Consider the following 14,306-nt stretch of genomic DNA (forward strand, 5'->3'; position numbering starts at 1 on the left):
TAATTCTTATTATTGCCGTTGCTGTTATTATTTTCAGCCCACAAGTATTAAAAGTCTGTGACTACCAAAAGAAGGAAATGAAATTTGGGGAACGTGACTGGAGGCATCCCTTACCTATAATCCAGCTCTGAGTTGATTAACAGACTGAGCTACAGAGATGGTGCCAAGCTCATCATCTCCCCAGGCAAGAAGAAAAGGAAGAAAAATAATCAAGTTGCCTCTGGATTTTCCTGAGTCTAACACAAAAGGCAAATGGAAAAGCGAGCACTGCTTACCTGGAACTGACAGGCACATTTCAGGCCATCGCCCTCTTCCTTACACACTCCCCCATATTTACATGACGATTCATCACACACTCTTACATCAGATTCTTTTACATTTAACTCTGTGGAAAAAAAAGTAGAGAAAGAAAACAGATTGAAACATGAGGCCTGGACGGAGTTGAGGCCCATCCATGAGTGACAGAGCATTCCACCCACTACATCCGTTGCCTAACTTGAACCAAGGTCCTGAAGAAGAGCAAGGCTACAACTGCAGTGCACGTCTACCTGCTCTCTAATCTCCAGCTCACCCACACTGCTATCCTCTGGCCTAAAAACAAACCACAGTGTGTTTAAACTATTATAATTTGCTTGCACTGTAGGAAGCAGAGTAATGATCCAGAGCCCTTCTGTCATAGCTGCTGAATAAAACTACGACACAAAATGCAACTCCTGCCCCAGTAAGCTTATAACAGAGGTACAGCTGGCAAACTGGCTTGTGGTGCACAGGAGACCAAGAGGCTGACACATCTGCTGCACAAATAATAGTCCTAACACAACAGCTGCTTGTATAGCATCACATTTTTAGAGCATATATTCTTTTGAAATATATATTTAATTTGAACCACATATATGAGAAAGAAGAGCAGAAGGCATTGGAGAGATGATGGAAGCAGTCAGCATTAGCACAAATGTGACCTCATGGCCTCAGTGCATTGCTGCTATTGCTATTGATTGCAATGAAAAGGGGAAAACAGCAGCACGGGCACTGGGAAAATCCACTGCAAATGTTTAAGAGCGCACTGAAAAGGACCTTCTGTGCTTGGCTTAAGTCAGGAACCTGCAGGACTGTACAGCAACACAACCAACTAAGAGATTCAGAGACAGCAGTATTTTTAAAAACGATACCTGTAACTTTTAATAAGCAAACTATCCACAGAGCTTAAACAAAACACTAATACCAGCCATTCAGAAATGGAGAAAGATAGGTCAAAACAGAAGACAGTAATTCTCACTGCCACTTGCAGTCTGAAATACGAAATCACCCTCCTGCTCACAGTGCTGCCAACACTGGTATAGCAGCAACAGACACCATCCAGAACTGCTCATGAGGGAATATACAGCATTATACATCCTCCACATAACCCATATTAATAAATACCTATTACATAAAAATGTATCTCAAATGATGTTACAACCTATTATTCCTAATAATGATTCCATAAATTCCATATTTAACATAGCACAATGGCATATTTTTCCACAAAACTAAAGCTACAGGGGTATTTATAGCCCAACAGAAGGCCCAGTTGCAACCCCATGTTCTGATAACTGCAACAAAAAATTGAAAAACTATTGACTATTTTTTTCATCTATGTCCATCACTCTCAAAGACATAAATGAGAAGGGCAAGGCGTGTAACACCGGGTAGCCAGATATCGTCGTTGCCATCACAACCCCGTGCACATGCTCTATTTAATGTCACCATTTATCAAGTGTGATTGCTATGTTGTAGGACCCGAGTTAATGTGACAGAACATTGCAGCTTTTCAATTTCGTGTGTTCATAATTTGCTCCTGAAGGAAATGCACATTTCTTTCTCCTTGTGAAGATCTGCTCTGTGAAGATGAACAAACTATCAAGATTAATTAAGAGGAAATGATTGTCATATCTGAAAGAAGAATCCACTTTTTGGCGATACCACATTTCAGAGAAGGCAATTAATAAAAGGGAGTAACCAAGCCAACTAATTAGTGCTAACAGCTTTCAAAATCCTCTTCTCAGGAGCTCAGACCACTGAACAGATGGGGGCTTCCCATTCTTAACTTCTCCTCTGTTTGAATGAGCTCTCAGTACTCTCCTAGCCTAGCACTTTCCAAAACCCCACATCAGTGGAAGCAGCCACTCGGCAGCTGCACCTTGTGATTGAAATCCTGAGGTTTACACATTGTCCAAGTGCCCAAGCAGCTCACTGCAGATTTCTCACAACTGAAGTTACAAATCACAGCATGGCTGAGGCAGGCAGGTCTCAGCCCAGCTCTAGCAGGACCACTCAGAGCAGGGTTCCCAGGCCCACGGCCAGTCAGCTTCAGGAGAGATCTGAGAAGGAGACCCCACAGCCCCTGGGCAGCCTGTGCCAGTGATCCAGCAATTACAAAGAACGGAAGTACTCCAGGTGTTTAGACAAAACCTCCTGTATTCCAGTTTGTGCCCATTACCTCTGGCAGTGGGCACCACTGAAAAGAGCCTGGCTCTTTGCACCTTCCCTTCAGGTATTTATGGATATTGATGAGATGCCCCTGAGCCTCCTCTCAAGGCTGAACATGCAATGATTTCAGGATAGAATTAAGAGATAGAAAGATGGTGGTGGGGGATAATTCCTCGTAAGCTCCCCTTCTCTCCAAGAAGCAGACTTCATTTTTAAAAAAGACCCCAGGAGGAGAAATTAAGATGACAGAAACAACACAGTTATTGCTCTGTCACTTAATTTTCCGAGCAGACTGTCTTTCTTTCTATATAAATCATAAATACTGATTACAAGCTTTCTGCGTAAGCAATAAAGGCCTAGCAGTCACTTACGAGACTTGGAGGCAAGGTGATTTTCCAAAACCACATGAAAGACAAGATACCCTGGTGATTGGCTCTTGAATGTGACAGATGAACTTTATTCTCATAGAATGGCATCTAATCCCTGCTTCCATTCAGCAGCAAATTCAAGCAGCAGTAAAATCAGAGCTCTGACATCTGTATGATTATATTCGACAAAATCACGAACACTGAGAAGTGCGGTAGCCATAATGACTTCCACATCTATAACGTTTTGCTCAAAAGTGAATAAATGAGAATGGATGTTAAGAGAGCAATGTGTAGAGGAGCAGGAGATGTCTCGCATGTCTGAAATAAGCTCTCTCTTGAATTGAATCCCCACAGAGAAAGAATTAAAATGGAGTTTCTGCGATTATTTCCAGAAGAATGGAATTTATTATCATTGTATGTGAGAATAGAGCTAGAAATGGATGAAGATCACACAGCAAATGGTCTAAGATAATTTCTGACATTTCCTTAATGCCTCTTGCAGCTCATTTTCTAGACTTCTAGCATGTATAAATAAGAGAAAGCCTCACTATGATTCATTGCATACAGAGGGAATATCCTAAGTAGGAATCTATCAGCTCCCAGAAGAAAATGAGCGCAATTAAATCAAGCTTCCAAATTTATGATTAAATTAATCTCCAAAGACCTGAAGTGTGATATTACAAGTGACTTGCTGGTATCTGTTCAACCAGTACACCAGTACAGGTGGGGCAAGGAGGGACCTGCCCAGAGCAGCCTGCAGGAATCTGCCTGCACCACATCCAGGTCTTTTTGGTGTTCTATTTTTTTTTTCCCCTTGTCTTTTGAGAACAATTTACTTTGTGATAATGTGACACATCAGTAAAAATAAGTAAAGCCTTTTCCATTTTGACTCCTTTCAGAGAATTCAGAATACAGCTCAATACAAGTATTTGGAGAATGGCTTTTTGTCTTTGACCTCAATGTGCACTGCTCTGAGGCACAAACCTCTAGCACCAAGCTAAATTACATGTGTCAAAATTCTGAACCCGAAGTGAAATTCAATTTGTAGTTTAAGTACACCACGTGTTTCTTCCATCTGGATGCCCAGAAAATAAAATAAAATCTAGGATGGGTAAATCCAGTAACTTCATAAGCAATTTGTTTTTTCAAAACTCATGGTTCTCCTGGAGTTGGCAGCTGTACATGGTGATGGTGAATGGATTCAAGGAAAAACAAAACACCTTTCTCACTTGGAAATGCGTGTAGGTAGGGGGTACAGGCAGTGCATACAGCTTCAGCCTTTTTGACTACTTCAGCTGAGGTAGGGAAAACCTGTTACCCTGCATAAATAAACAAAGTTGTAAGAGCAACTGGAGTGGTCAACATTTGCCTGGAAAGCTGTGGGCAAAGGAGAAATTATGTGATGTGAGGGTACACCACAGTCCACAAAGTATACTGGAGTTAGTGTTATTATGACCGGATGAGTTCTCAGCACCACAGAAGAAAATCAAAATCTGAGGAAATTCTATTACCTGTTTTATTTTAGGAGTCAGTCTTATGACTCTGGTATGGCTTCTCTGGGTGGTGATTTTAGCAAACTACTTAGGAATCATTAGAGAGCTTAATGAGGAAAAAACCACCAAACAAACAAAAAAGGATACTTTTGCCTTAGGGATTATGAAGGTGAGCTGTTCATGTGACAAGTACAGTAATAAGCTGGGTTCTAAATCTAGCTCTTGAATAAAGCTTTACCTGCTATTCACATCCTTTGTCCCACACCAAAGTTGACACTCAAGAGTCAGCCTTATGCCTCAGATGTTGCTGTGCACAGCCTATCCACTTAAACCACAAAGGGGACTTTGAGAGACATCACAAGCAAATAAAATTACTGCAAAAAAAGATTCCCCCAGTATTACAGATGCCCTTCAGATATCTTTGCTTGCATGCAGCTGCCAGCTCACAGCAAAACAGCACTGCTCTCCCACAGATCCCACCAGTCTCGTGAAGGTCGCATTATGTTATTCCCCGTTTTACCAATAAATTCAAGTTACAGCCGTGTATATAGTAACTTGTTTCTATTTATTTCATTGCTGCTCTTCAGCTCCTTGCTGGTTCCTACATTAGGATGGGAGGTTATGGCCTTAAGTTGAGCCACAGGAGGCTCAGGTTGGGTATTAGGACAAGTACCTTCTCAAAAAGAGTGATGAAGCAGTGGCACAGGCTGCCCAGGGAGGGGGTGAGGTTACCGTCCCTGGAGGTGTTCAAGAACTGTGTGGATGTGGCACTGAGGGACGTGGTCAGTGGGCACAGTGGGAACGGGCAGGTGGTTGGACTAGGTTATATCAGAGGTTTTTTCTGCCTTAATGATTCTATGATACCATACCACCTAACAACTTCCACCCATTAGCCCATTTTTACAGCTCATCCTCTGCACTTTCTATGTGCCTTTCAAAACATCAGAGCAACATTCAATAAGCAGCACATTTCTGGTGTGCAGGTTGAAATAGGAAATTTAAGGAGAAAAATAACTCTAAAGCAGATATGACTGCAGAGACACTGAAGAGGCAGGGAACAAGCCCTAGCAGTGTCTGAAAAGTAAAGATGCCTTTACTCACATTTTGATTCTGGAACAATGTGATTTGCCAAGAATAGCTTTTTTTCCTGGAGGCTCTGTGTCTTCTTTTAAGATAGTGAAACTGTACATTGAAGATCTAATTTGTACAGGAAATGTGAAACAGGGACACACAGTCTCTCATCTTGGCTCACTGCAAGACAAAGGAAGCAAAGGCTATTTTTGTGGTGAATGTGATAGGTAGGCATCAGTATGCCACATTCACCAGCAATTTGCTGACATCACTTTCCTCAAATCCTGTGCTGTTTCTGTAGCAAAAATCAAAAGTAGGAGCCAAACTCACCAACAATGTCAAATTAGGAAGGTGAAGTGCTGTTCCACCTACTTCATGCCTGTGTGGTGAAGGAAGTTTATTTTGAAACAAGTCAGCACGCAGTGCTCAGATATGTATGTGTACACAAACAGTTCTGCAGGAAAGAAGGCCCCCAGGTTTTGCATCACTGTCTTTGGCACCTGCCACCGATGCAATTTTAGGAAAACATCCAGTATTTACTCCTGTTGTTCCTCCATCTTGTGTTCATAAAGTGCTTCGCTGAGAGGCAATTAATCCTACAAGACTGTGAGTGAGCAGCCACTACTATCTGTCTCTGACTTAGTAACTGATGAACAGCCTCTGCATTATCCATTCCATTTTCACCTAGAACTAGACTAGACCAGAATAGATTAGAACAGTTAATTTGGAAGGGACCAACAAAGATCATCTGATCTGACTACTTGACAACTTCAGGGCTAACCGAAAGTTAAAGCAAATTCATGAGGGCATCGTCCAAGCACCTCCTGAACACAGGCATGGGGCATCAACCACATTTCTGGGAAGGCTGATTTTGCTGTCTCCCATCAGTTTCAACAACTGTGGAATACAAAAATCATAGCAATTTGCGTACTAGAGTTTATAACTGTGGAATCTCTTCTAAAAAAGTGTTCTGAGGGTATGGTGGAAGAGTAAAGGAGCAGCCAGATCTCTCAGACAAACTTAGTAATTACATGTCCGGATAGATAATGCTTGTAGAAGATAAGACAAAGCAAGACACAACATATCATACTTTTTTTGTACACATGAACAAGTTATTCAAATTCAGAAGGAAAAAAAAAAAAGAAACAAACAGAAAACTCTACATTTTTCTTCCCACTTCCATTAGAAGAAAACAATTCATTGGAATAGAGTAGAAGCTATGTGGGAAAAAAAAAAAAAAAAAAAAAGCTTAATATGACTTTACCTTAAAAAAAACATAGACAGCTGTAGTTTAATGGAATTAAGATACGCCCAGACATTTTTTTTAATTGGTCAATGAATGGATGCTTTGAGTGGCTGATAGCAAATCTACTGCTTTCAAAACAACCTTAAGCAGTATTATAGAACTAGTAAAACCTGTTTTCTTGTCTTGATGTAATATTTAAGAGTCAATTGTGCAGAAAAAAAATGCTGTACTTTGGCTCTTGAGAATGCTAACTGAGCGAATAAAGCTTGAAATATTTCCCTAAAACTACTTTTACAAAACTACATTAACATTTGATTGCTTAAGTGCCGTCCAATTTACCTAGGATGATTATACTTTTACATTTCCAGTCACGATAATCTCCTTCTAAAACACAGAGAAAACGAATGCATACGTGCTGCTAAAGTAATTAGTATTCTTGCACACAATAGGAAACCACAGCAAATTTTAACAACTAGCACTCACACAGCAAGGTAACAAGATTGGCTTTGAACCTGAGAGTCTCCCACACTGCAATTATTCGCATTACCAGTATGCCTCAGACTAACTCTATTCAGTGGGAAAAAAGTGAGGAAAGTGTCAGAGTGATGAGTGTTTGGATGACAGTTCTGTCAAAATATTGGATTCAGCCCATAGTGCATTTCTGTTTCCATCATACAAAGAAGAAAAATGTATTTGTAGAGAAGGTTGAGGCACTTTTTTTGTTACATTAAAAGCTTTGACAATATTTCAGAAATTATGTATAATCTGTAGGTGAGCATTTCAGCAAATGGTACAAATTGACTAGCTGTGCAACTGCTTGGAGACAGCCAAAGATGCAGTAAGAACATGAAATGGTTTTCTCTCTCAGAAACATATTTGTTGGTATCAGGGTCAGGTGCTGCAGCAATCTGGCACAGGGCACAGATTTTTTGTGTGTTTCTGTTAGCAGCCACCCGGGACGCTGCCTTCAAGTCTTGTCTGCAAAGCAGAATCTGTCTTACCACAAAAAGGTATTGAACGTGACTATGCAAGGCTCTTACAAAGAAATTAGCATGTCACTGCATATTTTTACATAAAATTAAAGTATTAGGGAAAAAAAACCCACAGCACACTCTTATAGCATATTTACAGAAAGATTACAACAGGTAATATCAATAGTAGTCTCTAGGGAAACAGCATGTGCACAGAGCAGTGATTTCTCAGACTGCCTCAGTTGGCTTCCTCCAACAACTGTTGCACTCAGTGGGCAATTTTGGCCAAATCTGACAGTGGTTGAGGACTGAGACACTGACCTTCCTACAGGTTTATGAAAAATCAGTGTCTGCTTGGAGAAGAAGGTTCCAAATTTACATTAATTGGGGGAGCTGAGAGGACATATACCACAACAAGGCTCATGTAATCAAACTGTGAGCACACGCAAAATAAGCAGTCACTGTTTTCTACTAATGGTGCCATTATGACCCTGTGGCCCTCTGTGACTTGGAAGTTGAAATTTGGATGATACAAACATGTTCAAACACATTTATTTTTTAGAGCTGCACATGTGATGGTAAAATCAGGAATATTTCAACCAAAGGTAGCTGTAAAATCAGTCTTCGTAGAGGATGAATGCTTGTAATGTCTACTTCTGTATTTGTTTTCTAAAATTGCAAGATACCCTGGCAAAATAAATGTCCAGAAATTTACTAGAGTGACCAGTCTACTAAGGACTGTGTTTCCTGCCATAGCTCTGTCCTATGCCAAATTTGACTTTTCAGCTTCCTTTTAAGATCTGAAAAGCAATATTCTACAATGGTGAGAGTTTCTCTTGGATTACCAAGGAAATGCATGGAGTAACTGATGCGTTGCTGAACACTACTGGCTGTAGAAATGGATGCACTCTGGTCAAAAACTTCAAAAAAAAGAAAAAGAAGTGTTTTTACACTTTATCAACCCTCTTCAACTAGCAGGACTCCTATGAATTTTTTATTTTACATAAAGGAAACTCTGGATTTCTGACTATTGTGCAGTTGAACAGTTCATGGTATGGACAGGGAAAAATATTATTTGTCCTCGTTCTCTTAATACTTACTTGCTCTCCATCTCTCAGTCTGCACTATCCATGACCATATATCTAATGTATTTCCAAGTGTCTTGCTATGGGTTTGCTGTATCTCTCTTCTCCCCTGATCCCCAAAAACTAGGGCTCTTTCCATGCTTTTTAGTGTCATTCCCAGAGCAGGAACCAAGCAGGCAAGCACACTGCCCCTAGGGAAGTTACAGCTTTGTCTACTCAGTCTTCTTCCTGAAGAGACCTTTTATACCTAACTACAAATGAGATGAATGCTTTAGTCATGTTCATTAAGGAAATTGGAGAGTTTTTTCCCAAGCACCAGTGACAAGCTATTCAAACACTCCCAAACAATACAGTTCTCATTTACACCTAGAGTGGTGTAAATCCTGAAATCTTGAAGGCCTAAGCAAAATAAAAGGGTGTCAAAATCAACACTAAACCAGATAATTACCCTCCATAAGCATTACACAGAATTAATACTTTGATCTGTAGGTGATGCGTAACTTAGGTTGAAAAACGCTGGTTTTGTGGCTGAGATGAAATCAATGCAAACTCAAGCACATCCAAAGTGTATCCCTTTACCACAAGGCCTGTATGTTTTCCTTGCTCTTGAGCTCATATCAACACAGGCCTGATTCAGTCATGGGAGCTCTAATACAAAGCTGGAATGGTTTCCACTTTCCCTCCAGAGCACAAAAAATCAGTAATTTCTAAAGAAATCAGTAATTCCACCCCATATTTAGGATTTGTCCTCCTCAGAAAAGGGTATCTGTCATCTCACCTCAGTGACATTTGAATATCAAAATATGCACAAAATGAAAGCATGAACCTTTCAGGAACAACAAAGGGTGCTTAAAAATTCAAGCACTACACATGGATTTACACTTTCCTATAACGAAAATTACAGAAGTTGCTTGGGTCCTGTCTGTTTGTTTTACTTTATTATACATATGCTTTGTATATGTATATTATGGTATGTAATATATGTATGTATGGTATGATATTATGGTATGTATATATAATAAAGACATCTGGGGCCCTGGGAAATCAGAAGTGTTTTGGTTGGTTTTTGGTTTTTTTTTAATAAGTAACTTCCAAGGATAATTAAAACACTAGTGAAAACCAACACTTCTTCATGGACCTTTGAAGATAAACCAAACCACAACACTGAGAAAGATTGTACAGCTTCAATCAGATTATTATGCAGGCTCTGCATATTACACAGATTATCAATGACTTGCAAAAAATGTTTCATGGGAAATAAATGAAAGTATTTAAAAAACACAAAATGAATGTATACATGTATTCAAACCCAATCTTTCCAGCAATTATATTTTCAGTGTTCATTATTGGTACCTATGCTGCTCGTCTCCCCTTCTTATTTCCCATTATTCTAAACATTTTTCCTTTAGGCTTAAGAAGACGAAAAAAAAATACCTAGAATGCAAACTTTTTTTCATTTACCTGATACAAATCAGAGAAAAAAAAGGTGGGTTTTGGTCGATTTTCTGCAAAATACCATTGTGTACATAGTGGCTTCCAATGAGGAACAATCCTTTTTGCAATGATGTTTGCCATTTATCACACATAATCCACATCTTCAGTCCTCTGAGTGCTTGGATCGAGACTTAACCTTGAACATCTCTATGGTCTAAATAAACCAAATGGAACTGATCATGTGTAAGATTAAAAATGTCTTTAAGTGCTTGTAGGATGAAGGAACTTTTGAGGACCTAATTTTTATGCAAATAACAATTAACTTGATTAAGGCTTTGGTCTATTAAAGACAAATTAGTAGAATTAATTATACTCTGGAGGAGTATTTTAAGTCACCATGTATTTCATATATTTGAAATCTTCCTGTAAAATTTACAGAAAATATTTGACAAAGAGTTTTCAGATACTGTATTAATCTCCCCTTAATTATTCACTCTCTAAGGGAAAAATGCTGCTGTCTGCAAGATGACTTGATAGTAGAAATCTGAAACATGGCCTCTAAATAGCTTAAATTTTAAACATTACTCATTACTTCCAGTCATTATCATTAACAACTACATGAAATACTGCAATACCTAGAGGCTGAAGCACAGATCTGATCCCCCTCCTGAAAGGCATGGATAACAGCCAGTCCATGACTTGCAGCACAAGCAGAGAAGTTATAGAAACTGTGATACAAGTTTAGACATTATCCTGCCCATTTTACTGGATAAGGTAGAAAAGTAGAAGGAGACAAAATGATTTATCAAAGGCAAGGCAGGATGTCACATCAAGTCCATCCAACTACTTAGCTACCAGGTTTAACCATCTTCCCTTTAATAGAAACCTTCAGTACTACTACTAGAAAATGATGATGATCGCCAACAATGGAGCAAACACAAATGACTTAAGGTGTAAAATGAATGTTAACTCATGAAGGTGACTAATGCAAGCTAAAGAGCTATCCTGCTGTATTAATGCAGCCCATGTGACTTATTTGCTCTATTGAAGTAGCTGATAATCACTGCTCGAAAGACATAGAATCATGGAATGGCTTGGTTGGAGGGGATCTCAAAAATCATCTAGTTCCAACCCCCAGATGTGTTCCAGCTGTATGGCTATGACAGAGCTTAATGTAGATAGCACACCAGCAATGTGTTTCGTGTTCCTGCTAGGAAAGCTCTTGATTCAGAAACACACAGCATGTGGGGCTGCTTCTTGAGCAGAAGTGCATGGGAAGGGGGATGAGGGGGGATTTCAAATACACCTTTGGTGTGTGCTTCGCCCCAGCCAGGGTGAGACGGAGGAGAAAAGAGCAGAAATAGGAGCACAGATTGGGCTCAAACCAAGAACAATACCTTTCTTTAAGGAAACAGCTCTCGCCCATTCAGTTTTCTGTGAAAGAAGTCCTAATTTCCAAGTACTAGTATACAGAAACATCTCCTCTCTCTCTCTCTTTTCAGCCACATGAGGTTCTCCAGGAAGGGATCCAGCCTCAGGTAGCTGTAAAAGGGTCCATGTCTGCAAGCCTCTGCTCTTGGTGTTGCTTAAGGCTGACTGAACGTGTGGAGAAAGCTGCTGAACTGGGACAGTCTAACTGACACTTCCCCAAAACACTCACGGACTACATGTCTTCTGATAGCGGTGGATGTGACAAAGAACACCACGAGGCTTTAAATATAATAAATCTTACTTCCAAGTTCAGATAAATGGAGGAACCAGACAAACTTAACACTGTGAAATTCTGAAAAAAATGTGTAACCCCCAAGCCGCTGAAAACACAGAGAATAAAGATTCAACTTGACTGAGGCTGTGGTCACAGGACAGGAAGGTCTTCACCCCAGGACAAAATTTCAAATCTAATTCAAGTAAGCGGTGACTGAAACCCATCTGGAAGAAGCTGAGTTTCCTGCACCAGAGAAAATCAACAAAGCATTTCCCATGTCTCAAGCACCCATGCAGTGCAAGTTCTGCAAACAAATTCAGGCAGCTCTGAAGAGGTGGGCCATCATCCTCAATCTAATATCTAAGCAGGTAGATTTGCAGAGGAAACACCATAAATGGCAATGAGTTTAACACTGCAAATGCCTGACTGCAGTGGTACTTTCAGTTAATAAAAACTGACAGAACTGAGACAAAGAAGAATCTAAGAGAAAACAGTCTTTTTGCAACGATAACAATTAGGGACTTTTTGAATAATCTTAGTCAAGGTCTTTTAGCAAGATCTTCATTGATGCTGCTGACTGATTCCTTGTATGCAGGATCGCTGAAGGGCCTGTGAAAACAAATAACTAGAAACATCTTCCCTTCAACTCCCAAATGCTGCTCACAACAGTTTCATATAAACACAACCTTACTTGTAACCAGGTGAGGGAAATCAGCAGGGCCTCCTGGCCATCTCTTACATGCTATATTCTGCTCCCAGCAGCTGTAAATTCAACACTTCACTGAGCATTAAATTTACTCTCAAGAAACATTTTCTAAGAGAGGTGACAGAGTTATTGCGGTGTTGTAGCTGTGAAGGCAGATGGCAGTGCGCCAAAACTCCAAGAAAATTTTAAATTAGAAATCTGGCCATCTGCTACAGGTGGAAAAACAAAGGTTTTCACACCCATGCTCCTCCCTTAGATTTGTAATTTTCCTGGTACTGAAATGCACGATGTGGTGCACAACAGACGCCATATGCTTCCTGACTACTCCTTATTTGCAGCTGATAAACACTGGAATCTATTAAATATGAAAGAGATTCAGGGATTCATTCTTAACTTGCATTATGCTACAGTATTATTACTCAGCCTTTATAATGTAGGGGAGTACTCTGCAAAAACTTTACTTTGGGAAGATCCTTCTAAAAATTTGATTCCATCTATTAATTATGTGTTACTTGAAATAGGCAGAGTTAAATAAGAATAGAACACTATTTTTGTTGCCTTCACGCTGACTTTTCAGTCAATAGCTGTGGCTAGTATGTCTTGAAGGTAAACTGTGTAACAGCTTCTTTAAGATGTACTACATAAATTGAAGGAGGGCTATCATTAGAAAGGAAGCAACATTTTTGGTCTTTATCCCTCATAGAAGAATGCTGTGAAATTATCAATAAATGCATACTTAGAAATTTTTTATTAATGCTTACTCGAGTATAGACTATATTCTTTTGATACAACTCCAAGAGACAGCCTAAAACAATGATGGAAAAGTATAAAAATTGACCCAATGTATACATTACATATGCATGAATGAGAAAACAAACAGTGCCCTGAAACACAAATGAATATTGTAGTCCCACCACTAAAATGTGCATGCTAGCAACTGATTTAATCAGTGGTGGAGATGGCTAAATAAACTGACCTTAATTGCAGAATCACAAAGAATCAGAGAATTGCAGGGGCTGGAAGGGACCTCAAGAGGCACTGCAACAGGTTGCCCTGAGATGTGGTGGATGCCTCATCCCTGGAGACTTTCAAAGCCAGACTGGATCAAGCTTGGGCAGCCTTATCTAGCTGTAGATGTTCCTGTTCACTGTTAGGGAGTTGGACTAGACAGCCTTTAAAGGTCCCTTTGAGTGGGATTCTAGATCAACGAGTCCAACCTCCTGCTATAGTAGGTTCCCTACAGCAGGTCACACAGTTAGGCATCCAGAAGTCTTGCATATCTCCATAGAAGGAGACTCCACAACCTCTCTTGTCAGCCTGTTCCAGTGCTTTGTTGCTGTCACTGTCAAGAAGTTCTTCCATGTATTTGTGTGGAACTTGCTACGTTTTTGGCCATTACTCTTTTTCCTATCACTACATACCACCTAAAAGAGTATGGCCTCATCCAATTGCCTCCCACGCTTTAGATATTGATCAGATCACCTCTCGATCTTCTCCTCTTCAGGCGGAACAGATCCTGGTCTCTCAGTCTTTCCTCTCAAGGAAGATGGTGCAGATCCTCATCATCTTTGTGGCCCTCTGCTGGACTCCTAGGAGATTCCTGTCTTTTTTGAATGGAAGAGTCCAGAACTGGCTCAGATGGTGCCTCCCCAGGGCAGAGGAGAGGGGAAGGATCACCTCTCCCTCGACCTGCTGGCCACACTCTTTTTAATGCATCCCAGGATGCCATTGGCCTTCTTGGCCACCAAAGCACACTGC

At 40.1% G+C, this 14,306-nt stretch overlaps 1 protein-coding gene across 1 annotated transcript in view; it reads right to left on the minus strand.

Annotated features, from left to right (window-relative positions):
- The window catches only part of TMEFF1 (transmembrane protein with EGF like and two follistatin like domains 1), a 124,110-nt gene that overhangs the window by 49,087 nt on the left and 60,717 nt on the right, over nucleotides 1–14,306 (minus strand). Inside the window, 1 exon segment of the mRNA XM_065752660.1 lies at nucleotides 276–385. Coding sequence (XP_065608732.1) covers nucleotides 276–385 — 110 coding nt within the window.

The sequence above is a fragment of the Cyrtonyx montezumae genome, unplaced genomic scaffold (genome assembly GCF_038088225.1).
Source record: "Cyrtonyx montezumae isolate F1298 unplaced genomic scaffold, pur_monq_1.0 scaffold_8, whole genome shotgun sequence".
Lineage (NCBI taxonomy): Eukaryota > Metazoa > Chordata > Aves > Galliformes > Odontophoridae > Cyrtonyx > Cyrtonyx montezumae.